Source organism: Ananas comosus, linkage group 25, assembly GCF_001540865.1.
Source record: "Ananas comosus cultivar F153 linkage group 25, ASM154086v1, whole genome shotgun sequence".
Classification (NCBI taxonomy): Eukaryota; Viridiplantae; Streptophyta; class Magnoliopsida; order Poales; family Bromeliaceae; genus Ananas; species Ananas comosus.
The window spans coordinates 3,834-27,886 of NC_033645.1; the positions used below are offsets into that span (position 1 = coordinate 3,834).

Sequence of the window (24,053 nt, forward strand, 5' to 3'; positions counted from 1 at the left end):
GGATATTCATATCCATTGACATCTTTAGCTAGGGCTGGCAAATGAGCGAGCCGGCTCGTGTTCGACTCGCGTTCGACTCGATATTTGGCTCGCTCGAGCTCGACTCGAAATTAAATGAGCTGAGCTTGAACAAAAAAAAAGCTCGAAATTCATTTCAAGCCGAGCTTGAGTATTACTCGGCTCGTTCGAATTAGGCTCGAAAAGCTCGAATATATATGCATATATATATATATACTATGTTATCGAAAGTATAGAGGATCTGGTGTTTTCGATTTTTTGATTCTTAGATCAACTCCTTTAATGATTTCTTATTTTTAGATTAATACTATTATTACCTTGTAAGAACCACTCAATCCTAGGGGTATTATTTAATCCTAGGGAGGATCGCAATCATCCCAACCATACAATTCTTAATCAAAGGGCCAAAAATTCGAAATATCAAATCCTTTATATTTTCAATAGCATAGTAGTTCTACAGTGTGTGTATATATATATATATATATATATTAAAAAATATATAAATATAATATATTTTAATTATATATAGGCTGAGTAAATAATCTGAGTTTAGTTAAAATTAGACTAATGTTGTTAGCCTATAAAAACAAACCTAATAGATAAATAAAAGAGCGAAATTTCACTTAATTTATACATTTTTTTTTCTTTTTTTCTTTTACAGAGCTTAAATTTTCAATATGTTTATCTCTTTCTCTTTTTCTATCTCTCATCCTAAGTGGCCAAGCCGGAAGCCCTTCAAGTTACTAAGTAACAGTATATGCTTGCCGTTGCCTACCTTGTTATTAATTGTATACTTGAGAAAATATACAGAATATTTTTAAAGTAAAAAATTATTATTCATATAAAATTTAATTTTTGTTATATATGATTGGATAGTTTAATCCAATATTCATCTATATAATTTATTTATTTTTGACTGTATAAATGAAAATGAATAATATGGAGATTGAAGGCGGAAGAAAAGACATANAATGAAAATGAATAATAGGGAGATTACAGACGGAAGAAAAGACATGTGAGGCTGAAAAGATTAAATATTCAACTCATAAATTATTTTTTTTTCATATTATAATACTATATTTTATATAATTATTTTGTACTTTGAATTATTAGACATGTTTTTTGTATCAAATTATAGATAATGTTCTATACAAATTAAACTATTATCGTATGATGTTGAGAATTTCAAACGGCTCGTTTAGGGCTCGAGCTCGCTCGACTCGAAATTAGGCTCGCTCGAGTTCGGCTCAAATTAATTTCAATCAAAGCTTGAGTTTAAATTTAGACTCAAAATTAATTTTAAGCCGAATTTGAGCACGAGATAAGCTCGCTCGAGCTCGACTCGTTTCCACCCCTATCTCTAGCACACTCTCTCTCCTCTTTATTAGGACAATTGCCCTCTCCCCTATAATAATCCAGAAAAATGAAAAGAAAAAAGAGAAAAAAAAAAAGAATGTGAATGCGTTGCGTGAACCAAATAAACTCCAAATGCAATTGTCGATACCTTAAAATCCATTCCTCTTCCTCCCCGCACCCGACACCCCTCTTCCCTTTCAACGAGGTGTATTGCCCGAGAAGAGGCTAGGGTTTTGCCGAAACCCTAGGGCCGCTACTTTCTCCTGCTCCCTCCCCCCCAATCCCGATTCCATGGAGGAAGAAGCCCTAGGAGAGGTCCCCGACGCGCTCGGCGCTCATCAATCTCCCGCCGCGGACCCCCCGTTGCCGCCGAGAGAGGCCGAGGGCGGCGGCGGCGCCGCGGCCCCCCAATGCGAACCGACTGGGGAAGGCGACGCGGCGGCGGATGATCCCCGACCCGTCCCCGCCCCCGGCCCCGATTCCGCGGGGAGCGAGGAAGAAGCTCGTGAATGCCGCGGCGGGGATGGTGCTGCGGGTGAAGAGGATGAGAAGATGCATGGGGATGCAAATGCCGTTGTGTTCGGCGATGGCGATGGTGGAGGCGGCGATGCTCTGAGTGGAGAGGGCGCAGAGATGGATGGGCGCGCCAATTCGGCCGCCGCTGAAGGTGCTGGCGCCGGTGCCGTGGAAGAAGAGGCGGACACCGAATTTGGCGATGCTGTGGGTGAAGAGGACGCAGAGATGGGCGAGCGCCTGCCTGATTCGGCCGCGGCCGAGGCCGAAGTTGACGGTGCCGCGGAAGAAGAGGCCACACCAATGGACGAGTGCCCTGATACAGTTGCCGCTGTTGCTGTGGAGGAGGAGGCTGTGAACATGGGTGAGGTTCCGAATACCGCTGCCACGGGTGATAAGGTTGGCGAACAGGACGATGCCATGGGTGAAGAGGCTGCAGAGGTTGCAGAGAATAAGGAGTCTCCAGAGTACCCTAACTTGGTCCCCTTTGTTGCTACTGAAACTGGGGAGGAAGAGGCCGAAAAAACGAAGGAGGTTCCTGATGCTGCTGCAGACGAAACGGTGGAGGAAGAGGCCGCAGATATAAATGAGGTTTCTGATACTGCCACAGGAGAAACTGTGGAAGAAGAGGCCGCAATGAATGGGGTTGTTGATACCATGGTAGATGAAACTGTGGAGGAAGAGGCTGCAAACATGAACGAGGTTCTTGACCCTGCAGTAAATGAAACTGTGGAGGAAGAGGCCACAAATATGAACGAGATTTCTGATGCTGCTGCTGACGGTGATGATGGTGGCAGGCCTGACAGTGATTTCGGTGAAGGGAATGCACAGATTGACACCTGCCCTGATTCTGCTGCTGCCCCCACAGGCAACTATGTGGTGGAAGAAGATGCTGCTCAAATGGATGAGTGCCCTAGGATGGACGCTGCCGCTGCCAACGCTGATGAAGATGTGGAGGAAGAGGATGCAGCCGCCTCTGCTGATGAAGCTATGGAGGAAGAGGATGCAGCTGCCTCTGCTGATGAAGCTGTGGAGGAAGAGGATGCAGCTGCCTCCGCTGATGATGCTGCGGAGGAAGAGGATGCAGCCGCCTCCGCTGATGATGCTGCGGAAGAAGAGGATGCGGACATGAATGAGGTTCCCAATACTGCCACCGCCGCCAGTGATGGCGGAGATGGCGAAGAAGAGACACAGATTGAGGAGTGCCCTGATTCTGCCGTTGCCGCCACGGATGAAGCTGAGGAAGAGGCTGCGCAGATGGATGATGGGGACGATGAGCCCCCTCCAGTGGTTGTGAGGAGAGGTGGAGGGCGGCGGAAGAGGGGCCGCCAGCCGAGGGCTCAGGTTGCAAGGACCCCAGGCAAAAGGAAGGAGAAGGATGGTGAAGAAGTATGCTTCATTTGCTTTGATGGAGGTGATCTTGTAGTCTGTGATCGCAGGTCTCAGTTTAATCCTTACCTGCTTCTTATTTGTGTTTTATCTTTAATATTTTTCTTGTGATGGTTATACTCATCTTTTCCTTTCTCTCTTTCTGTCCATCTCTATTTGTTTCTTTGTAGGGGTTGTCCAAAGGTTTATCACCCTTCATGTGTTAATAGGGATGAGGCCTTTTTCCGAGCAAAGGGTCGGTGGAACTGCGGTATGGCTTGCTCTCTTTGTTGTAGTTTCATTTTGCATTCTATTTTAATATTAGTGTTCATGCATAGGATGATAAAGTGCTTCCTAAATTGATATGAGCTATTTTGGTCAGAATTTGATATTGATGTTCAGAATTACAAGACTATGGTGAAGAGATACCCTTTTCAATTGCAAAACTAAATTTTGTTGTCATAACCCTTCTTGAGTTTGAATCTTACTTTTATTTGATTATCTTGGCGTGAGATAAAGGAAGGTTCCTGTCCTGACAGTCTGACACACACACACACACACATATATATATATATATATATATATGTGTGTGTGTGTGTGTGTCAGACTGTCAGGACAGGAACCTTCCTTTATCTCACGCCAAGATAATCAAATAAAAGTAAGATTCAAACTCAAGAAGGGTTATGACAACAAAATTTAGTTTTGCAATTGAAAAGGGTATCTCTTCACCATAGTCTTGTAATTCTGAACATCAATATCAAATTCTGACCAAAATAGCTCATATCAATTTAGGAAGCACTTTATCATCCTATGCATGAACACTAATATTAAAATAGAATGCAAAATGAAACTACAACAAAGAGAGCAAGCCATACCGCAGTTCCACCGACCCTTTGCTCGGAAAAAGGCCTCATCCCTATTAACACATGAAGGGTGATAAACCTTTGGACAACCCCTACAAAGAAACAAATAGAGATGGACAGAAAGAGAGAAAGGAAAAGATGAGTATAACCATCACAAGAAAAATATTAAAGATAAAACACAAATAAGAAGCAGGTAAGGATTAAACTGAGACCTGCGATCACAGACTACAAGATCACCTCCATCAAAGCAAATGAAGCATACTTCTTCACCATCCTTCTCCTTCCTTTTGCCTGGGGTCCTTGCAACCTGAGCCCTCGGCTGGCGGCCCCTCTTCCGCCGCCCTCCACCTCTCCTCACAACCACTGGAGGGGGCTCATCGTCCCCATCATCCATCTGCGCAGCCTCTTCCTCAGCTTCATCCGTGGCGGCAACGGCAGAATCAGGGCACTCCTCAATCTGTGTCTCTTCTTCGCCATCTCCGCCATCACTGGCGGCGGTGGCAGTATTGGGAACCTCATTCATGTCCGCATCCTCTTCTTCCGCAGCATCATCAGCGGAGGCGGCTGCATCCTCTTCCTCCGCAGCATCATCAGCGGAGGCAGCTGCATCCTCTTCCTCCACAGCTTCATCAGCAGAGGCAGCTGCATCCTCTTCCTCCATAGCTTCATCAGCAGAGGCGGCTGCATCCTCTTCCTCCACATCTTCATCAGCGTTGGCAGCAGCAGCGTCCATCCTAGGGCACTCATCCATTTGAGCAGCATCTTCTTCCACCACATAGTTGCCTGTGGGGGCAGCAGCAGAATCAGGGCAGGTGTCAATCTGTGCATTCCCTTCACCGAAATCACTGTCAGGCCTGCCACCATCATCACCGTCAGCAGCAGCATCAGAAATCTCGTTCATATTTGTGGCCTCTTCCTCCACAGTTTCATTTACTGCAGGGTCAAGAACCTCGTTCATGTTTGCAGCCTCTTCCTCCACAGTTTCATCTACCATGGTATCAACAANTATATATATATATATATATATATATATATATATATATATATATATTGTCCTTTCTATACAAATTGTAATGTTCATTATCATTTGCTTCAAAGAGTAGTGGTGATCTTCACTGACGGAAGTCCACAATCTGTGAGGGGAGATTACTCGAGGAAGAAGATCAGAAACAATTGCCACAAATCGGACGCCGCAATATCCTTTCAGCTCATTCTTTAGTACATTTTGTGGCAGTCTATCTGAAAATTTGGGATCCCAGGTTTGGTGAAAGATAAGCAGTTTGTTTTGCATGGGTCATTCTTTCATAAAGCAAGGCAGCAGCACAATGACATACTGTTTTGTGCTGTTTTATGTGATGTTTCAAGTACTGTGTAATGCAAGTTACACGGAAATAACACTCAAGTAGCTTGTTGGAATTCATGAGTTTGCTGTCGGAGTTTTGCACGTCTTGGTGAAAAAAAAAAAGAGGAAAGATTTTGGTGCATTGCTGCTTAAATAAGAGATCAATGTGGTCTGCTGTGACGTTGGGAAAATTTTAATGAGGTTTCGTCATATGGAATTGGTGCATTGCTGTTCTTTGATGGGACAGGATTGAATCGCATGAATCGCTTCGCCCTTTGGCATGGCTAGAATATGCTTTACAATTTATTTATTGGAACTAGCAATTCCATCTGGACAAAAATTTAATTGGGAAATCAATGGTCCATGAGATGCAGCACTTGTAGTCAAAGCAGTATCGATGGCGGATTAGGCTGTCTCACCGTGGGATGTCTCCCAATAATGTTTTTTCATTTTATCCTCTTAGGTTCTAAGATAGTGTTGGGGAACTGACTCAATGTTACATTCTGTTGGCGTCCACTACTTGCATACATGTAGTAGGATGACCCCATGCTAATTGGCCTTTGTTTCCGTAATTGGCCATTGTATTATTGATTTATTGTGATTTCCTAGTGTGATGGTTCTTAAGCTAGCCAACTTCAAATATGCGAGCAGTCAGAATCAAGAAATGAGTTCTTGCCTTTTGAGCCAACTCCTAGGTTCGCATGATATATTCTGTTGTGGACCCCTCCCTACTCTGGCAATTACATTTCAGATTCCCTCGGTAGGGTATATATGTGCAGACCCGCTCTATGTCGATAATGCAGTTGCATTACTTTCACCTTACGTGCACTTGAAAGGTCATGAATGCAGGGGAAAGTGAGGTTTTTGATATATGCAGCTTTTCTAAAGTCCAAGGCATGCTTAAGTCAATGAAGCGAATGGAACAGAAACGACCTGTATAAAACTTCTTTGTTAAGTTTGACGAAAAGGGCCAAGTTTTAAGAATGATACTTATAGAAATTAGTGAGGTTGAGGTGTGGCTGGTTGAAGACGCCTCACATTTTGGGTTGTTGATATGATTTCAGATTGGAAGCAGCACTAGAGATTCAGAGTACTTTTATGATGTCTCATTCATCTAATAGAACTTCGAATGTTCTGCTCCTGAAATTAGAATTTCTCGTTGAGTAATATTCTTTTTTTTTGAAAATTATTCTAAAGTGTCCCACTTGATAAATATTCCTTACAGGGCCTTTTTGTTAGCATACCTAATTATAATATCATGCTTTTTGTGCTGTTGTTCTTATAAACTTTCAGCTCTCTGACTTCATTGGTTACAGATCGTTCTTTAATGATATTTTACTTGACATCGATTGGTTTGAAATTTGGCAGGTTGGCACATTTGTAGCAACTGCGAAAAATCTGCACACTTTATGTGCTTTACTTGTACGTTTTCTTTATGTAAAGGGTGTGCAAAAGATGCTGAGTTTTTATGTGTTAGAGGAAGTAAGGGCTTTTGTCAGACATGCTTTGGTACTGTGATGTTGATAGAGCAGAAGGAGCAGGGAAATGAGACAATGGTAACTTAGACGCATATGCTTCTCTGGTTGATATTTAAGTGTAATTCTTGCTTATTAATGGTCAATCTTTTGCTGATCGCTTACTGTATGAAGATCCAAACAGACGCACAATTTTTGGTCTATTTTTGTTATATATAGCCTATCAGTTTTTTTGTCAAATTTCAATATGTTTATTGTTTTTGCTTGTCAAAGTATTCAACTGCTTAGCTTCCACTTTTGTATTCTTTTTCATTTTCGCATATAGGATCAGAGTAGGCCGAGCTTTTCATTTTTCTGCTCTGTCCTTCATTGCTTAACATCTGTAAAGTCTAATAAAACAACCTAAAAAATGGTTGGTCCTACTTTCAGTCTGTAAGCAACTTTGCTCATTAGGAAGCATATCTATCTAAAAAGCAGTGCAACTATCTATTAATGTAATTATTATTCTTGCGTTAAGCTTCATGATATACTGTTATACTATTCCAGATTGCTGAGCACTCACTGAGTGCTATGATTTTTTTCCTTATATGTTATGTAATTGACTGAATCTTCTTGGCTTTTCGGTGAGGAATATGTGCCACAACAACACCTTGCAGTAACATATTTGGTGTATTTGTGTTAAATCTTCTTTTTCTTTTCTTGCTTGAGAGTGAGGAAGTTCACTTCTGTATATCTTACCGAGACAACACCCTTTACAAGCACACACCTTAACGTTACGCAACTGAGTAAAAGCATCTCTTTTTACAGCGATTTCTTTTTAAGAATGCATCTCTTTCTACAACGATTTCTTTTTAAGAATGTCTTCTCAAAAGAATTTCTTTTACAGGATGGAGTAGATTTTGATGACAAGAACAGTTGGGAGCATTTGTTTAAGGACTATTGGTTAGATCTCAAGGGAAAGTTATCATTGACATTCGACGAATTATGTGCCACTAAAGCTCGACAGAAGGGATCTATTGTTTCTGTTCCTGATGAGGAATCTTCTGATGATGCATGTGGTACACATGGTGACCGACGGGAAAATAATTCAGACAGTTCTTTAGGGCATCGCAATGAAATCACTGTGTCAAGGAAGAGGAAAAAAAAACGATCAATGTCTCCAGCAAAATCCCCTGCAAGGGAGGATGGATCCATGAAAAAGGGAAGTATCCGGACTTTCTCTAGGCAAAAGAAGGCCAAGAAACTACGCAAGCAAACTACTTACAATGAGGAGCCTGCAAAAGAAGCAGAAGAAAGTGCGGGGACATCTACTTCTGAGAACATCAATTGGGCTTCAAATGAGCTACTGGATTTTGTGGCGCACATGAAAGATGGCGATCGATCTGCACTATCACAGTTTGATGTTCAAGCCCTTCTACTCGAGTATATTAAACAAAAGAACCTCCGCGATCCTCGTCGAAAGAGTCAGATTGTTTGTGATTCACTGCTACAGAATCTATTTGGCAAACCAAGAGTCGGGCATTTCGAAATGCTGAAGCTTCTAGAATCACACTTTCTCACGAATGAGGCCTCACCGGTGGACACGGATGAGAACCAGGGAGGGGTTGTAGATCCTGATCCAAATCAGGTGGCTGCTGAAGGAAGCAGCGGTGGATCGACAATGGTTGGTTCAGATAAAAGACGGAAATCACGTAAAAGGTCTGAGAGAGGACCACAAACCAACCTTGATGAGTATGCGGCAATAGATGTCCACAACATTAATTTACTCTACTTGCGTCGCAATCTAGTGGAGGAGTTGGCAGACGATATTGATACATTTGATGAGAAAGTTGTTGGGTCGTTTGTGAGAATAAGGATATCTGGTACGGGACAGAGACAAGATATATATCGCCTAGTACAAGTTGTTGGTATGATGCCTACCCATGCCAAGGTTTCTTCTCTGGCTTTCTTCTAAATACCAGAGCTAAACATTTAAGCTTTTTTGCAGGAACTGGTAAGGCAGCAGGGAAATATAAAAGTGGAAAAAGGATGACAGATGTAACTGTGGAGATATTAAATTTAGACAAAAAGGAGTCTATAACTATTGATATCCTGTCAAATCAGGATTTCACTGAGGTGATGAAGATTCTTTGTAAAATGTTTTTGATTTCCCTTTCTATCTGCTGTGGGATATCTGTTTATGAGATTATGATATTTGGTTACAACAGATGCTTGGTGGTTTAAAATGTTATGAATACTGCTGCAGAACAGCTAAAAGTGATCTTTGTTTTCAGAATATTTTCTAGTGTGCAAGAAATACACTGTTGCAATTTTTTTTTATATCCAAATTGCATGGAATATTTTTTGCTGGGCTCGAGTTGGCCATTTAACGCTGCCTGAACCATGCCTAATGCCTATGTGCATCACGTATCTGGGAGCTTAATGTTGATACTTATATTTCATATCTTAGTAACATTTTGGCCAGGTTTTGACTTAATCTCCTTTACTGGAAAATGAAAATGAATTAGCAACATGATAGGTGCCTTCTGTTTTGCTTTTCTGTATAATCATGATATATTTGGAGTTTGTGGGTATCAAACCGAAACACATTGGGAAGTAGTAAAAAATTTATCTTATATAAATAATGACTTGATCTAATGCCTATTTTCTTTGATTTCAAAAAAAAAATTTCCTTGCCTTTTCTCTGATTCCCTGATGTTCTGATTCTAGGAGGAATGCAAGCGCTTAAGGCAAAGCATAAAGTGTGGATTTATTGGACGGCTGACTGTGGTAACATGTCTAGCATATTTTGTTTTTGTTATTAGATTTGATACCATGCTGCAAAATATCTGAAAAAGCTTATATTTCAGGGAGAGGTGCAGGAGAAATCGAGGATTCTACAACCTGTGAAAGTCAGTGATGTAAGTACAGTTTTATCTACTTTTTAGTTCAACTGCTACCTGTTAATTCATGTTTTTGTATTTGCTTCTGATGCTTGTGGCACTTGTGCAGTGGATCGAAAGTGAGAAGTTACGACTTAGTCATCTCCGTGATCGTGCAAGTGACATGGGCAAGAGAAAAGAATATCCTTCAAAACAATTAGCTATATTGCAGTGCTAAATTTATTGTAGGGTGGTATGAGAATAGGCTCCATGTGATGTTTTTATCTCTTAAGTATAATCTTTATTCAAATATCACTGTTACATATTTCACTAATTTGTTTTCCATCTCATTTTTCATCTTTCCCCCATGTCTGGGAGTATGGGGGACTATGGGGCACTCTGCTTTCTATCATGGCTATTTTTGTTTAATACTGATCGACAAGTAGGAGTAACTTCTCTCAGTGAGGTAAATAAAGATAAAGGATGCTAAATGTTTAGTGCAATGATTATGGAAATGTAAATGAATATGGCTTGGTTAAGTTAGTCGAAGTTGTCAATATCAATCGATTCTTAGAAGTTTATTGCTGTTTGCATAGCTGTATCAATTTAGCGTCACTCTATAGGACCAGGCATTCATGCTATCAATTGATGAAAAGTGACATTGTACATGAACCTTCTCATTTCTAAAGAACAGAAAAAAAAAATTATAGTGCAATCGCCTTCATGTAATCCTTAATAACATCTCACGCTTAGAGAATGTGTTGAAAAGCTGCAGCTTCTGAGCACTCCTGAAGAGCGTATCCGTAGGCTTAATGAAATACCAGAAATTCATGTTGACCCTAAAATGGATCCAGACTATGAGTCACCCGAGGAAGTAGAAGCTGATGAGAAAAGAGGTATGTTATAACTAAATTATGTTGGGCATTATTTGTTATTATTGTTATTAATTCTTATCATATGTTTGTAATTTGTGCAGATAGCTTTAATAGACGAAGAGATTTCTTCCTTAGAAGAGGAAAAGAGTTACCATCGCCTATTTCCAGTGAAAGCCGGGTCGGTGCACGGAGAAATTCAAAATTCAACTGGGAATCCAACAGAACGACATCAACTGAAGTAGAATCACCTACTACCTTGATTGATAAAGCAAATGAATATTCTGGAGATAAAGATTTTCACCAAACAAGTAATTTGGAAACTCCAAAGTCTGGTGTAGATAAAAACATTGTAGAGGTTAATTTGAACAATAAGCAACATGGACAATTATCCAGTACCCTTACTCAAACTCCAGCTACTGGGGCCTCGACACCATTGAATATCAATGAATCAGAAAAGATCTGGCACTATGTAGACCCATCCGGGAAAATCCAAGGCCCTTTTTCAATGATCCAGCTGAGAAAGTGGAACACAACTGGGTATTTCCCACCTAACTTGAGGATATGGAAAAATTCTGAGCGGCAAGAGGACTGTATTTTGCTGAGCGATGCTCTTGCAGGGAAGTTTGAAAAGGATTTATCAGAGTTGGAACCTCAGCGTAGCAGCTCTTCTCAATCTAATGTTGTTACGACAAAGAGCATCTTGGAAGGTGGCTTAAGAGGAGTTAATAATCAAAGCAATGAAAGCTACTCTGCTACTGGTGTTAATGAGCTGGCAAAAGTTGAAAGGGTTGGATTCACTTCGAGTGCAGGGGAAGCATCAAAGGATGCTAATAGTAATAACTCTTTAAGGCAATGGCAAGGCCAGACTGATCCGAGGTCACTGGTTCTTTCCCCTAGGGCTCCATATGCATCACAACCGTACCAATCTGTCCAACCAGGATATGCCTCATCGGATCAGTTGGCAAGTAATTTAAGAAACTTGGTGGCTCTTCCTCAGCATTCAAGTAATTTGAATGTTTCAGTTGTTCAAGGGTCTACTATTAAGCAGCCGGCTATTGGAGAACCACAAAGCATTGGCAATCCACAAAATCAAAGTAAAATAGACGGCCCTGGTAATATTTATGCATCATCTCTTGATAAAGATCCTGAGTTGCCACCTAGGGATGAAAGGCTTGCTGTTAGTGGCGTTTCAAATGTTGATTCTGTTGTTGGTCCTGCATTTGGATATTTGTCTGTGCCTTCTTCTGTCTCTCTTCAAGGTGATTCTCTGAATAGAAGTTCAACTCTTTTGGCTGAAGGTATGCCTTAAATCACTGAAATGGGGGCTTATTGTTGAATGTTAATTATTTACATATACATCTTTGCAAAATTGTTAATTCATTTATATGTATCTGCCTGTAAAATATGAATTTCCATATATGCCCATTCTGAAACTTCTCACATATATGCCCTTGTATTTATGAAAAGCGACTTGCCCCTCTCTTAAAATTTAGGTAAAGACGCACAAAGCTTACAAGAAATATGAAGCATTTTGAATTGGGTAGCCAACCGTTCATAATTTTGATTTACTACCCAACCTTTCAATTTGTTTGATTTGTGTCAATAAACGGTACCTTGACTTCAAAATTTAGGCTAATTACTTTAATGCAAGGATTAAAGTGCTTATAGGCACGGGTTGTATCCACTGTGCCGTATCGTGCCGGCAAGAAATCGGCACGATATAGCCCTGTGCCCACGGCACAACTCAAAACCCTCTATTCTTGAAATGAGTAAGTCATTTTCTCAATGCACTTCAAAAGATTTGATAAAAATACATAGTAAATAATTGGCATATTTTGTTGCTAAAAAAAGTAAATATTTCATGTCATTACGTGTCGGCACACATATATTTTTTATGACCGGCACGGTACGGTACGGCCCGGTACGTACCGTGCCGGCAAGTTTCCGGCACGACCTCATGCCATGGCACTTAAATCCTTACTTTAATGAATATATAGTTGCGAGAATTGTATGAAATATGCCAACCATATTTGTAAAGATAAATGGCGCATTCAAATTTTGAAGTCGTAGTGCTGTTGACCGATTAAAGTCAAACAAATTGAAAGGTTGGGTAGTAATATTAAAATTTTGAAAGATTGGGTTGCCAAATCAAAATGGTCCATGGTTCAAGTAAGTTCTATACGTTTTTACCAGAAACTTATAACAGAAACTAACTTTCCCTGTGAATTGAATGACTTCTCAACTTCAACGGTATTTTGTAATGAACTACACTTTCGAGGGCAATTTTATGGGGGTGTATGTGTGAGCAGATGAATGTAGAATCTCCTATAATAGAATCTCTACTTCTATATTTTTCCACTATGACTCAAATATTCATCCTTACACAGCAGATTCGGTGGACAACAGAATGGGTTCTTTCTTTAATTCACATACAGGATCTACTCCAGCACCAGATAATGCCATTTCTGAAGCTGGTCAATCGACTGTCCACCATCTCAGAGAATCTAGTATTGACCCAATTGTTGGATCTATTGTATTGCATTCCTCAAATTGTCTCTAAGGATACTTTTCACTAACAGGATTTTGTTCTCTTTCAGGTTTAAAAGAAAATTTTGTTGATACAAACCCTACATATCCACCGGCTGAGCCTCTATCAGAAAAGAGCAATGCGCAACAGCCAGAATCGAGCTTCTCAATTCCTCAGCCTGTAATGAATCCTTGTAACTTTGTCGCACCAAACGCAATCAACATTCAACAGCAGATGGCTTTGCAAACTACAACTATGCAATCAGGAAATACGCCTACTGAACCCACGCTTCCCCCCAATTCTAATTTTATGCCTACAGCTAATACTCAGAACGTTGGATGGGCAATGCTCCCACAAAATGGAAATGCTAGTTCAGCACAAGCTCAGGGAAACAACAATATGAACTATGGAGCACCGATGCAAGGAAACCCTAATATGGTCGGGCTAGTTCCAGGTCAGGCCAATATGAACATGGCTTGGGGAACTCCAGCACAGGGTGTCACAAATTTCAACAACATGGGTTTAGCTCCACCATTACCACCAGGTCCACCACCTCAGACAAATACAATGGTGACCACAGGTTGGGTTGCTCCACCTAGTCAGGGAAGTAACCAGGCCATGAATATGGCCTGGGTTCCGCAGGGCCAGGGGAGTGCTAACCCAACTACCTTTTGGACACCCGCAATGCAGGGAAATCCAGCGAACACTTGGGGGGCATTTCCGCAGGGAAACACAAACCCTTTTCCTATGTGGATACCACCAACAATGGGAAACCCTAATCACAACATCGGTTGGGCAGCTCCACCGCAGGGGAATAATATGGTTCCAAATCCTAGTAGTGTGAGTGGACAAGGAAATATGAATATGAATTGGAACCAACCAAATGCCAACCCTAGCAACTGGGGTACTCAACAAGCTACCGACAGTGGAGCTAGGGCTCCGTGGAATATGGCACCGGCACAGCTGGGGCATAGAGCAGGAGTATGCAAATACCATGAGTATGGGCACTGCAAGAAAGGGGCTTCTTGTAATTATCTTCATCCACCAAAAAATTAGGGAGCAGTAAAAGCGATCTGGTTTCTTTTCTTTATCTCCCTACTCTTAATTTCCCTTACATTTCGTTGTTGTACAGTTTATGTTTTTTCACTTTGGTAGGTCTGCAAAACCATAAAAGCTTGAGATCTGTGGTTTATCAGGCCATGTAGAACTTTTGCAGGCAAATGGTGCATATGCAGCCTTCAATTCCGCTGCATGTTTTTGGGTTTAATTGGCTTCTAACTCCTCATACTGAAATTTATAAAATGTTTCATCTGGATGTAGATTTTTTTTTTCTTTTTCTTTTTCCAGGTATTATATCGTATTCATTAGATCTTTTTTCTTTTTTTTTTTTTTTTTGCAAAATCACATTGGTTTTTCTAATTCATGGATTTTCTCTGGAAATTCACAAGGTATGCATAGTGGGATGTATCATAACAGCTTAGTCATCTGCAGAGTTGTTGGGTTGGGCGGTTCTTAGGTGTTATAACTCTGCTTCGTTTGCATTCTGGATGGCTTTCATTTAGGCCTTGTGCGGTTACCTTTGTCTCAATGCTTATCAAATGTGTCCAGGTGGGTTTCTTGAGGGAAAAAAAAAAAGTTTTGGTGGATGTGTCTGACAAAGATGCATCCTTCCCATTGTTGGATATCACTCTGCCTAAATCTTAAAGCGCAGTGGGGAGATATATGACGGTGGGGAGGGGTGTGTCTATAAAAGACACGTCTGATAGAAGTTCTCTGTTTGCCGAGCCCATCTGCTGTTTGCAGCTGCATTGAATTTTGTTTGAAGCGAGAAAAAGAAAGAAGAAGAATTGTGTAGCCAATCAAGGCCTTACAATTATATATATTTTTGTCCAATAGATCTTTTCTTGTGATTCTGAACCTATCATATCCTGTACTAATTGTGGATATCAGAAGAAGTTTTGGGAGCTGCAACGTAACTACCCATGTTTGAGCCGAGTTTTGTATGGACGAGTGTTGCATTTGGGTGTATCATTTGCCGCACGTATTTTAGTTCATATCACTATGATTCTATTCTAGTTTGTTATGATCCGTGGGGTACCGCGGCCTGAACCGTCCGAAAATGTCTCCATCACTATGCGACTTTGCTTTGAGTTATGTTAAATTCAATAAATCATTATTTGCGTTAAGAGTGTCAAACTGCAATGCACACTGGTGAGTTGTGAGTTTGCTCTATATCCTGAGGATTGGCATTTTATTCTCCACAGCTAGTAACTCATCCCTTCTCTGCGATGCATATGTTTTGTTTTTGTTCTTTCTACACCGAGCAGGTGCAATTGAATGTGTATTTTTTATTTTTGGTCTTTTCGTTTCTTTTCATATAATTCTAGTTGTTTCCAATGTCATTATGTTTTATATGCATATACAAATTGGCGCTTCTGTGAATACTTTCATGTGAATAGCCCTCTTGGGTTCTGCATAAACGTATGCAGTTAAAATTAAGGAGCCTATTTCGTGCCTATTAAGTGTGCCTGTTTAAAAAATAAAACACTCAAAGGGGCCGTTTGGTTGGATACAGTTTTAAATAGGATGCAATTAGAGATGCATAAAATTGAATATATATTTAATCTGTTTCTAGTTGAAAGCCGCATTTATAAATTTCAAAATTTTATACAGAAAATGGTTGAGAAACTTTCTTTAAAAAAAAAAAATAAAAATAAGGTATGGTTGCTCCTAGGTTGAGTTACTCGGTTACTCTCTTCAATTGTTGCATTACTACATTCAATTTGGTCCTAAATCGAATTGTAGCAGTTGGACCTTCACTGGTAGATCCAAGTAAGACATTTTTACCACTGCCATATTTAAAATTGGAGCAAACCTGACAATTTTTTTTCTTTTTTCGGATTCCGTGCCTTTATTATTATAATAACTTGAAATGCACCTAACCAAACAGCCCTTCAGAACAATATTGGTTTAGCTGCCATAGTAAAGGATCTTTACAAGCTTCATAAAGATGTACACTGTCGCCAAACTAACTAGAACTCAAAAGGTCTAGCATTTTTATTGTGCCTGAATTGGAAACACAATATACAATTAATCAAGAAGACCTCTGAATTTTGGAGAAACATCACCTATGGAGACTCGGAAACTGAGCTTTTTTGTAACACCAGAGGATGGAGAAAAATACCATTCTTACGATGCAAGTTGTTGGAGGATTTTGCTGGCAGCTTGAAGGTACGCAGAATGACCGTCGACCAAATTAGAAACATCAACCTAACATCACAAAAGAGTGAGCATAATTTGCATCAACATAGAAAGAATGGTTCAGAAAAACAAAAATGCAGCCAGCAATAGTGGATTACATTTTCTACCCCAGGGACTTCGACTGCTTGAATTCCAGCCAAACCTTGGGTCATCAGACTGTACATGAAAGATTTTCAAATTTGATAAGGCTGTAAGAATCGAATATCACGGTGAAAATGTGCATATACTTTACCTTGCGCGAAAAGTTAGCCCAAGTATCCAGTCATTCGTCGAGAAAACGTTCACAAACTTCCCAGCAACTATCTGAAGGTTAGAGAGGAAAAAAAGGAGCATGAATATCAATTGTTTGCTTACTTCAGAACTTCATGTTGGACATAATTGGACTAATGAAAACTTTTCCCAGCAACCACTCTGTGCCCTTTAAAACATAAAAATCTCTAAACGTCGCTCTTTAAAATTTCTAAACCGAAAAGGCTTCAAAAACTTTCATGATTGGGAAACATAAAAAACTTCAAACCTTGCATAGATTATTCACCAGCCAAAAACAGCACCTTGAACAGGAACAAAATTCGAAAAAGAGGACAATTTATCAAATGAGAAAAGCATAAGAAGTGGCGAAAATGCTTTATTTTCAAAAACAAAGAATATTCAAAATAGTTGAACATCATGTGTAATTTGAATTGGAAAAAGAGAAAGTGCCATGATACATCTTGTAACTGTTCCTATATTTCAAGAGGCATAATAGAACTTGAGAGTACCTTTCTTGCACTCTCCCATTGGTCGGCTTTCAGTGGTATTGGTGCACCTAAAAGAACAACCTTCTCTATAATTCCCTCTGCACAATCACTACATTAGATTTGTTGGTTAACTAAAATTGCTAAACTGAGAAAAAAGATTACACGTGTTAGAAATCACCATTATCTTTTGATTTAGCTAACTGTTGCAGACATTCAAATATAACTCGTGCTCCTAGTGAAAAGCCAACAAGCGTCACTGGCCTGAAAAAGTGCACAGTGATTCAAGAGTCAAAAAGAAAATGACTTAGAAAATATTCAAATAAATTTAAATAATCACTTACCTGTTACCCTGTAAACCCTTCAAAAGAGCTTCAGCAAGAAGCTTCCCTGCTTTATCTGATCTGAGGAGTAGGAAATAGAGTAAGCAAAACTTGGCAGTAAGTTTAGTACCCATTGGGAGATAAGCATGTTTTAAATAACACTAGAGCCGATTATTGTTGCACCTATCAATAGCAATCGACCATTTGCTATCGATGAAATCAGTAGCTGAAAGTAATGCCGTTGGCCAAGCTATTGCAGACACGAGAGTGCTTAACACAGTCATCATGGCTCCTTGCCTCATTAACTCCGTAGTGAGTGCTACATGGGAAGCAGCATTGTCAGCAAATGGCAATCTAGCATACTAGCACTATTTTAGTATTTAAGCAATGGGCTCTAATATTAACTGAGCATAAACTATTATGTATAGAATCTGATCAAGTCTACACCTAAAAACAGTTTCTACAAGAAAATATGAAGGGCTTGTTTGGCTGTAACTGGAGCTTCCACAGAGGTGTTGTATGACTAGAGCTGCCCAAATGAGCACTCACAACATTTTCATTAGAATCTCCTTCGCAACTTCTCGCAAAAGAAGAAGCAAAAACTTTAAATTGGAAGTTCTTCTTTTAGAACCAAAAAGCTCATTTTAGCTTTCAAGTACAGCAAAAACTCCAAAAGCTGTTAGCCAAACACCTAGTTTTTGTATGCTTCTACTGCCTCAAGTAGAGAAGTTGTTCCACAAGGCCAAACAAATACAAAATCCAGCAAATTACTTGAAGTGAACCATTCTTGGGTCGCAGTGCTTAGTGCAATCAAATTCTTCGATTCCCACTGAAGAGCATACCTGACAAACACAATTAAGCATTTCATGATGAAGAAAAAAGTGACAATAGGCTTAATCTTTGAGAAGCAAGAATCATTGCTGAGTGTGATGTACCTCTCAGAGTTAACCTCAATTTGTTCCCAGGGGTCTACGTAGTCTTTCTCCTCACAGACAAACCCAGAAACAAAAATACTAACTGCTAGGCGCTGAAAAAGAAGAAACATTAGTTGCTCATGGAATTCAAGATGGCAGAAGTCCTAAGCTATCTAAATCCCAGTACACTTAAAAATGCGAGAGAAAAAATATTACTCACACCCTGGTTGTGGTTTTCTCCAATGTTTTTGAACTCAAACTCTTCAATGCTTCCAATTCTTTTAGCCATTTTGGTCCCTGAAAGTCCAGCTCCAGCAGCTGTTTTCGCATGTTAATGAACTGTCATCTAAAGTGCATATGCGTAACCAATATGCATAAAATCATCTCTTGGTTGTCATTCTGACCAAGTTATCTACATAGCACTGTATGCTTCTTTCTATATATCCAATACAAGAATTATGTATGAAATAATACTGAAGATCTCACGATACTAAGGCCTTTTTTAGATGTCAGAATAAGATATCCAATGGTAACATATTTGGTATGAAGATTTTCTAGTGTGATTGGAAGCTAGGAGTTTGATTTTTGCTCCTTGAAAGGTTTTGACTTTTAGGATAGCATATTTCATCAATAAGGTGATTTATCTTATTTCGAAAAAAATGACTTGAAATCTGAATATTATATCCATTCTATATATTTGATCCCGCTCCTCATCTACTAAATACAACATGCTTCTTGAGTAATTGAAGAGATATATTCCGAATAAGATATTCATGCATCCAAACTGGGTGTAAGAGTGGAAGACCCTCCAAGAGAGATAGGACACACGAAAAGAATTTGAAAGAAAAGAAAGAATCTATACAATCTCATGAATCCCCAACCCATGATGAGTACGGAGCACTCCCTTGAGGGCATCTCGGCAAATTTGAGGGTGTGGCCTGCATTGAAGCTAATGCGTTGGGATAATGGGGCCTGCTACTAGGACCTAGTCACCAACATGCTTGCCGATAGCATCCCCGCCAACACGGCTCACTGCCTCGATTGCGATATCCACTAGTTCGAGCACATGTAAGCCACCATTGTCATCCTCGACAAAGTCATCTACTGTGCCGAATATGGTGCATGAGACAAATTCATACATCGAGTGTAAGGCATAACTGATACAATTTTTATTTTTGATAGAAAGCTTGCAGACTCTTTCTTTTTAGAGAGAAAGCCCACAAGCTTCTTTTTTCTTTCCCCTTTTTTTCTCGAGAGAGATGAGTACGCTAGAGACCACCACAGTTCCCCAATGAAAAAAAGGTTCAATAATAAATTACAATAATTGAGCCTTTTTTCCAGTACTTCTACTTAAATATTTCCAAAGTACTCTACATTGTCAAAATCATAGTTAGTAGCTTGAATTTTCGTGAGGTTCACTGCTTGAAACATAGGAATCTGGCATCAGTTGGTGGCAATCAACAATAAAAGGATGCAATTATAAATATGAAATGGAAGTAGAACTATTAGAAGATGCAACAGCAAAAATGAAGCAGCAAAAGATGAATGAAAAGATAATAAGTATCTAGATTTGGAGAAAAAAGAAACCAAAGATTACTGTAATCAAGCTATCTATTGTACTTTGAGAACATCATTTCATATATGTTTAATGATTGATAAATAGTTCAGTTGCCAGCAGCTAATAGATCTAGAATAAAAAACCAAATTCATACCTCCAAATGATGCAGCAACAGCTACAGAGCCAGTAACTGATCCTGCAGCACCTGCGGCTGTTGCAAATCCACCAGCTCCAATAAATGGGACTAGGGTTCCTAAAGTGGGAGCTAGTGCACTAAATCCTGCGGCAATTGCTGGAGCAGCAAGACCTGTTAAGGAAAACAGAATAAAAAGGATGCCATGATCATTCTCACTAAGATTTTTCTTGTTCAGAAAGTTGGTCATTCTACGAAGGCTTATATTCTGCAAAATCATCCATTAATTTAAATACCCCAGTAAAACAATCTGAATTTCAATATATATCCCTTGAAATGCAGTTTCTAACAAAATAATCTTATCTTAACTTTCGAGGTTATCCAATTCAGGTGAGGAAGTAGGTTTTGCATTAGAAAAGGCTTGAAGGAACATTTTGGTAAGAAATGAGACATATATATATATATATATATATATATATATAAAATATAGAACTAGGCTACTATTCTATTAATAGCACCAAGTCATTGGTGCTGCCAAGTTTTTGGCCATTGGATTAAGTGATGTGCAGTTAGGATGATGTGGGCCCCCTAGGGTTGAGTGGGTGGTTGGTTGAATAGTATAATCTAACGGGTAAAAATAATCAAAGGGGTTAATCTAACGGCAGAAAACTTGATAGGACCAACTACTTGGTGCTATCGATAGCATAGCAGCCGGACTCTATATATATATATATATATATATATATATATATATATATATATATCAAAAATCAAAATTTTTGAGTAACAAGTAAATAGATAATTTTGCATGGATAAAACTGTTTATCTCTCCTCTGATTAAAAGCTTTGGTACCTCCAGAAATTGCTAACATGGCTCCTCCTGTCAATGCCGCAGCACCAATGATGCCACCACGCTTCCATCTAGACCAGCTACTTTCTTCTGATTGACAGCCTTCGGACTGCAATGCCTCTTTTGCTGCAGCTATTGCAGAGCAAGCAAGCATTATCTCCATGGCTTCCTATAAAGGGCATCCCATAAAATAAAATGGATAAAGCAAGTTAAACTGAAAGTTGAAGAGAATAGCATATGCTGGTTAGACATGAGAATGCTAATTAATATTCTTTATGTGGATGCAAGTGATGGTGCTTTGGCTACTGTTGTCGACTGCCATGAGTCTTGAATTGATAGGAAAATGGTACCATAAAAAGAATTAGGAAAAGATGTCCAAACAATTATCACATGTTTAAGGGATTATATAACTAATGGCCTCCATAGAGTTGTGTTTTACTTCAATATCCATAATAGGGCTACAGCAACAGCATCATATCAATTTTGTTTGAGAAGAGTTTTACATATAATACTACCCATAGATATCACAGAGAACAGGAACATGAGTTCTGTCATATAAGGGCTATTGGCATCACCCTATATAAGCAGTTCTACAAGAGAAACGATAAAACATATTCTTATTCTAATTAAGAAAGAACAACAAACCACATTTATCCATTGGACATCAAGCCACCCAGCCAAAATTCTTAGAGCAATGCGGTGACGAGCATCGTATCCCTTTCTGTGTTGAGAACTCTTTTTATCATCATCAGGTATATCAGCCACGCAAGCAGAAAGAAGTTCATAAAGAAAGCCCAATTTCCGTTGATCACTGACCGGAAAATCCACTATAATTGACTTGTTATCCAATAGAACAGTCGATTTGTTAATTGCCGCCTCTTGTCCGAAAAACACTTTTATCTTTGTTAAATCAAACATTTCAGCAGACATAGATAACATGGATCTGTCATCAGATAATTGTCCAATGATTTCTGACGTACTAGATGTCAATTCAGAAATTTTATGCACCATATCAGAAGTAAATCTTTTATCAGAGTTATCTTTATGTTCACTTTGCTCTTCCTTGGCAACCTCAGTTGAACCGGAAGCCGTTTTCAAGCTTGCGACAATTGAATCGATAGCTTTTGACAATGCAAGCTCTTCCTCTGATCTCTCTGAAGAAGTTTCGTTGTTGTCAAAGATTATCTTCAAGAACTGGAAAGAATGTGCAAACAAAAAGCAGAAGTCAGTTTCCCGATCACTTATACTTCTTTGACGAAACAGAGCCAGGAAGTCAGGACCATAAGATTTAGTGATCTGGCCTCTTTTAATCTCAAAAAGAATAGTCAAAAGGAAGCTAATCTTTCTTCATATTCGTTCTGTAACATTATCTGACATAGACTGAATGAAATTAGTCTTGTATATATCCTCAAGTACTTCTATGAAACTAAAGTTGTAGATAATACTAGTGCGGCCAGCTACAATCAAAGGTTAATCAGCATACACTTCGAGCAGCGAATATTTCTAATGATGTTTCCAGTAAGAAGGAATACAATTTGACGACTTTGCACTTAAAATTCAAAAATAATTGTAAGTTGCAGTTTTTAATCATACAAAGAACATTGAATTCTGAACAATAAACAGATCAGCCAGTAATAGATAACATGCTGTATGCAAGTAAAGGCATGCTAATGGGGGTGTTTGTTCAGAATATTCAACAGCAAATTAAATCTACCATCAAGACCTATCGACATGTCAATCCTTTTTTCTTCTTTTAATTTTTAAGAAACACCACATCATGGGAAGGGGTTTGTCACATAATATGGTTGTCTTGAAAGGCAAAATAGCCTATTCTTGAGTAATTTTTTTTTTTAAAAAAAAATCTCGTCTGCTTGGTTAAGCTTTCTACTTCTGCATTTAGCAGCAGCTGGTTCTAGTAGTGCGTTTCATGAATGGAAAAGTTTGGAGCTTTTGGCGCAATTAGAAGCTGAGATGAGATTCTAAGCTCCGAACGTAGATTTTTCTACAAAGAGAAACTGTTGAGGATATTGTATTAATGTGCTTCACGTACTAGCATTTCGCATGCAGTGCTTCACTAAACAAGACTAGCATTACATGTGGCAACTTGTTAGATGCAAACCACGAGCCCCAAAATACTTAAACCTAGTTATTATTAATATCAAAGCCCCTAAATGCAAACACATTACGATCACATTACGATTCTCGCACAACCACAGACTCTATCCAAACTCAAGAACTACATTCCCCACGACATACCTCCGCGATTCGATCCCTAGGGCAACTCGACGCCGCGGTCTCCTCGATTGCCGCCCAGGAATCGGGATCGATCCCGAGGTGGTGGAAAACGGGGCGTAGCAGGGCGTGGGACTCATGAGTCCAGAGATCGGAGGGGTCACCACCGCCGCCGCCGCCGCCGTCATCGGCGGCAGAGTTGCGGGGGCGGGAGTGGTCGAGCTGGGCCTGGCCGAGTGCGAGGGCGAGGAGCGCCGCGGCGGCGCGGCTCTGGGCCGGGGCGAGGAGCGAGCTCGGCATCGGCGGCGACGAGGGGAGGAGGAGAGGGATCGGCGAAGGGTCGGGGGGGAGAGAGAGAGAGAGAGAGAGAGAGAGAGAGAGAGAGAGAGAGAGAGAGAGAGAGATTTTGTTTGCGGAGGAGGAGGAGCGATGCATTTTGTGTGCGTTGTGGCGCGACGAGCGACGCGCGCACGATTATCGGCGTAGCAACGGTTTAAGAAGCTCCTGCTACTACAACTACTCAAAAGCGTGGCGCGTGAACCGTGAAACTCGGAGAAAATGTTTCCTGCACCGAGTGTACACGCTCACTCGACACACCGCATCTCAAGTCCCGTGAACTTTTAAACATTTTAAACTTTGTCACAACCATATTATTATTATCAGCATAATTATATTTATATTTATAATAATTTTAAAATATTTAAGTTGAAGATTATATTAAAATATAAATTTGAGACTAGAATTTATAATCTACTCTAAAAAAAAAATTTAAATTTAAAATATAATAAAATATTAAACGGACCTATCCTCTGCGGCCCCGTCTCTCGCACCAACACCGACCTGGCTCGAC

General features: G+C 39.8%; 3 protein-coding genes across 5 annotated transcripts; 1 reads left to right on the forward strand and 2 right to left on the reverse strand.

Moving 5' to 3' along the window:
- Window positions 1,418–14,530, forward strand: LOC109703510 (zinc finger CCCH domain-containing protein 44-like). 2 transcript variants are annotated; one of them, XM_020224138.1, is made up of 12 exons: window positions 1,418–3,326; window positions 3,447–3,526; window positions 6,829–7,016; window positions 7,822–8,842; window positions 8,923–9,050; window positions 9,645–9,704; window positions 9,785–9,835; window positions 9,927–9,997; window positions 10,544–10,692; window positions 10,773–11,969; window positions 13,059–13,178; window positions 13,269–14,530. In XM_020224138.1, exons 1-12 carry the CDS (start codon window positions 1,666–1,668, stop codon window positions 14,252–14,254), a joined length of 5,712 nt encoding a protein of 1,903 aa, XP_020079727.1. In that variant the 5' UTR covers window positions 1,418–1,665; the 3' UTR covers window positions 14,255–14,530. The 2 variants fall into 2 exon arrangements, with proteins under 2 accessions (XP_020079727.1, XP_020079728.1); XM_020224139.1 differs by having other exon boundaries at window positions 13,062–13,178.
- On the reverse strand, window positions 4,007–5,116 carry LOC109703512 (zinc finger CCCH domain-containing protein 19-like). Its single transcript, XM_020224140.1, has 2 exons — window positions 4,331–5,116; window positions 4,007–4,210 (listed from the first exon to the last, which is right to left on the reverse strand). The coding sequence occupies exons 1-2, from the start codon at window positions 5,110–5,112 to the stop codon at window positions 4,039–4,041; spliced, it is 954 nt and encodes a 317-aa protein (XP_020079729.1). The 5' UTR covers window positions 5,113–5,116; the 3' UTR covers window positions 4,007–4,038.
- LOC109728940 (transmembrane and coiled-coil domain-containing protein 4-like) lies at window positions 16,152–23,669 on the reverse strand. 2 transcript variants are annotated; one of them, XM_020259498.1, is made up of 14 exons: window positions 23,228–23,665; window positions 21,617–22,165; window positions 20,975–21,140; window positions 20,143–20,295; window positions 18,651–18,748; window positions 18,452–18,543; window positions 18,288–18,358; window positions 17,700–17,835; window positions 17,538–17,597; window positions 17,375–17,457; window positions 17,218–17,294; window positions 16,692–16,762; window positions 16,558–16,615; window positions 16,152–16,468 (listed from the first exon to the last, which is right to left on the reverse strand). In XM_020259498.1, exons 1-14 carry the CDS (start codon window positions 23,636–23,638, stop codon window positions 16,388–16,390), a joined length of 2,106 nt encoding a protein of 701 aa, XP_020115087.1. In that variant the 5' UTR covers window positions 23,639–23,665; the 3' UTR covers window positions 16,152–16,387. The 2 variants fall into 2 exon arrangements, 1 of the variants encoding a protein (XP_020115087.1); XR_002221168.1 differs by lacking the exons at window positions 16,152–16,468; window positions 16,558–16,615 and having other exon boundaries at window positions 17,218–17,305; window positions 23,228–23,669.

Coding starts and splice junctions, on each gene's coding strand:
- LOC109703510 (XM_020224138.1), top strand. CDS start 1,666: ATGGAGGAAGAAGCCCTAGGAGAGGTCCCCGACGCGCTCGGCGCTCAT. Junction 9,705..9,784: donor TTATTGGACGGCTGACTGTG/GTAACATGTCTA, acceptor CTTATATTTCAG/GGAGAGGTGCAGGAGAAATC. Junction 9,836..9,926: donor AACCTGTGAAAGTCAGTGAT/GTAAGTACAGTT, acceptor GCACTTGTGCAG/TGGATCGAAAGTGAGAAGTT.
- LOC109728940 (XM_020259498.1), bottom strand. CDS start 23,638: ATGCATCGCTCCTCCTCCTCCGCAAACAAAATCTCTCTCTCTCTCTCT. Junction 22,166..23,227: donor CTAGGGATCGAATCGCGGAG/GTATGTCGTGGG, acceptor CATTCTTTCCAG/TTCTTGAAGATAATCTTTGA. Junction 16,469..16,557: donor AAGTCCCTGGGGTAGAAAAT/GTAATCCACTAT, acceptor TTGTGATGTTAG/GTTGATGTTTCTAATTTGGT.
- LOC109703512 (XM_020224140.1), bottom strand. CDS start 5,112: ATGGTAGATGAAACTGTGGAGGAAGAGGCTGCAAACATGAACGAGGTT. Junction 4,211..4,330: donor CTTGTAGTCTGTGATCGCAG/GTCTCAGTTTAA, acceptor GTTTCTTTGTAG/GGGTTGTCCAAAGGTTTATC.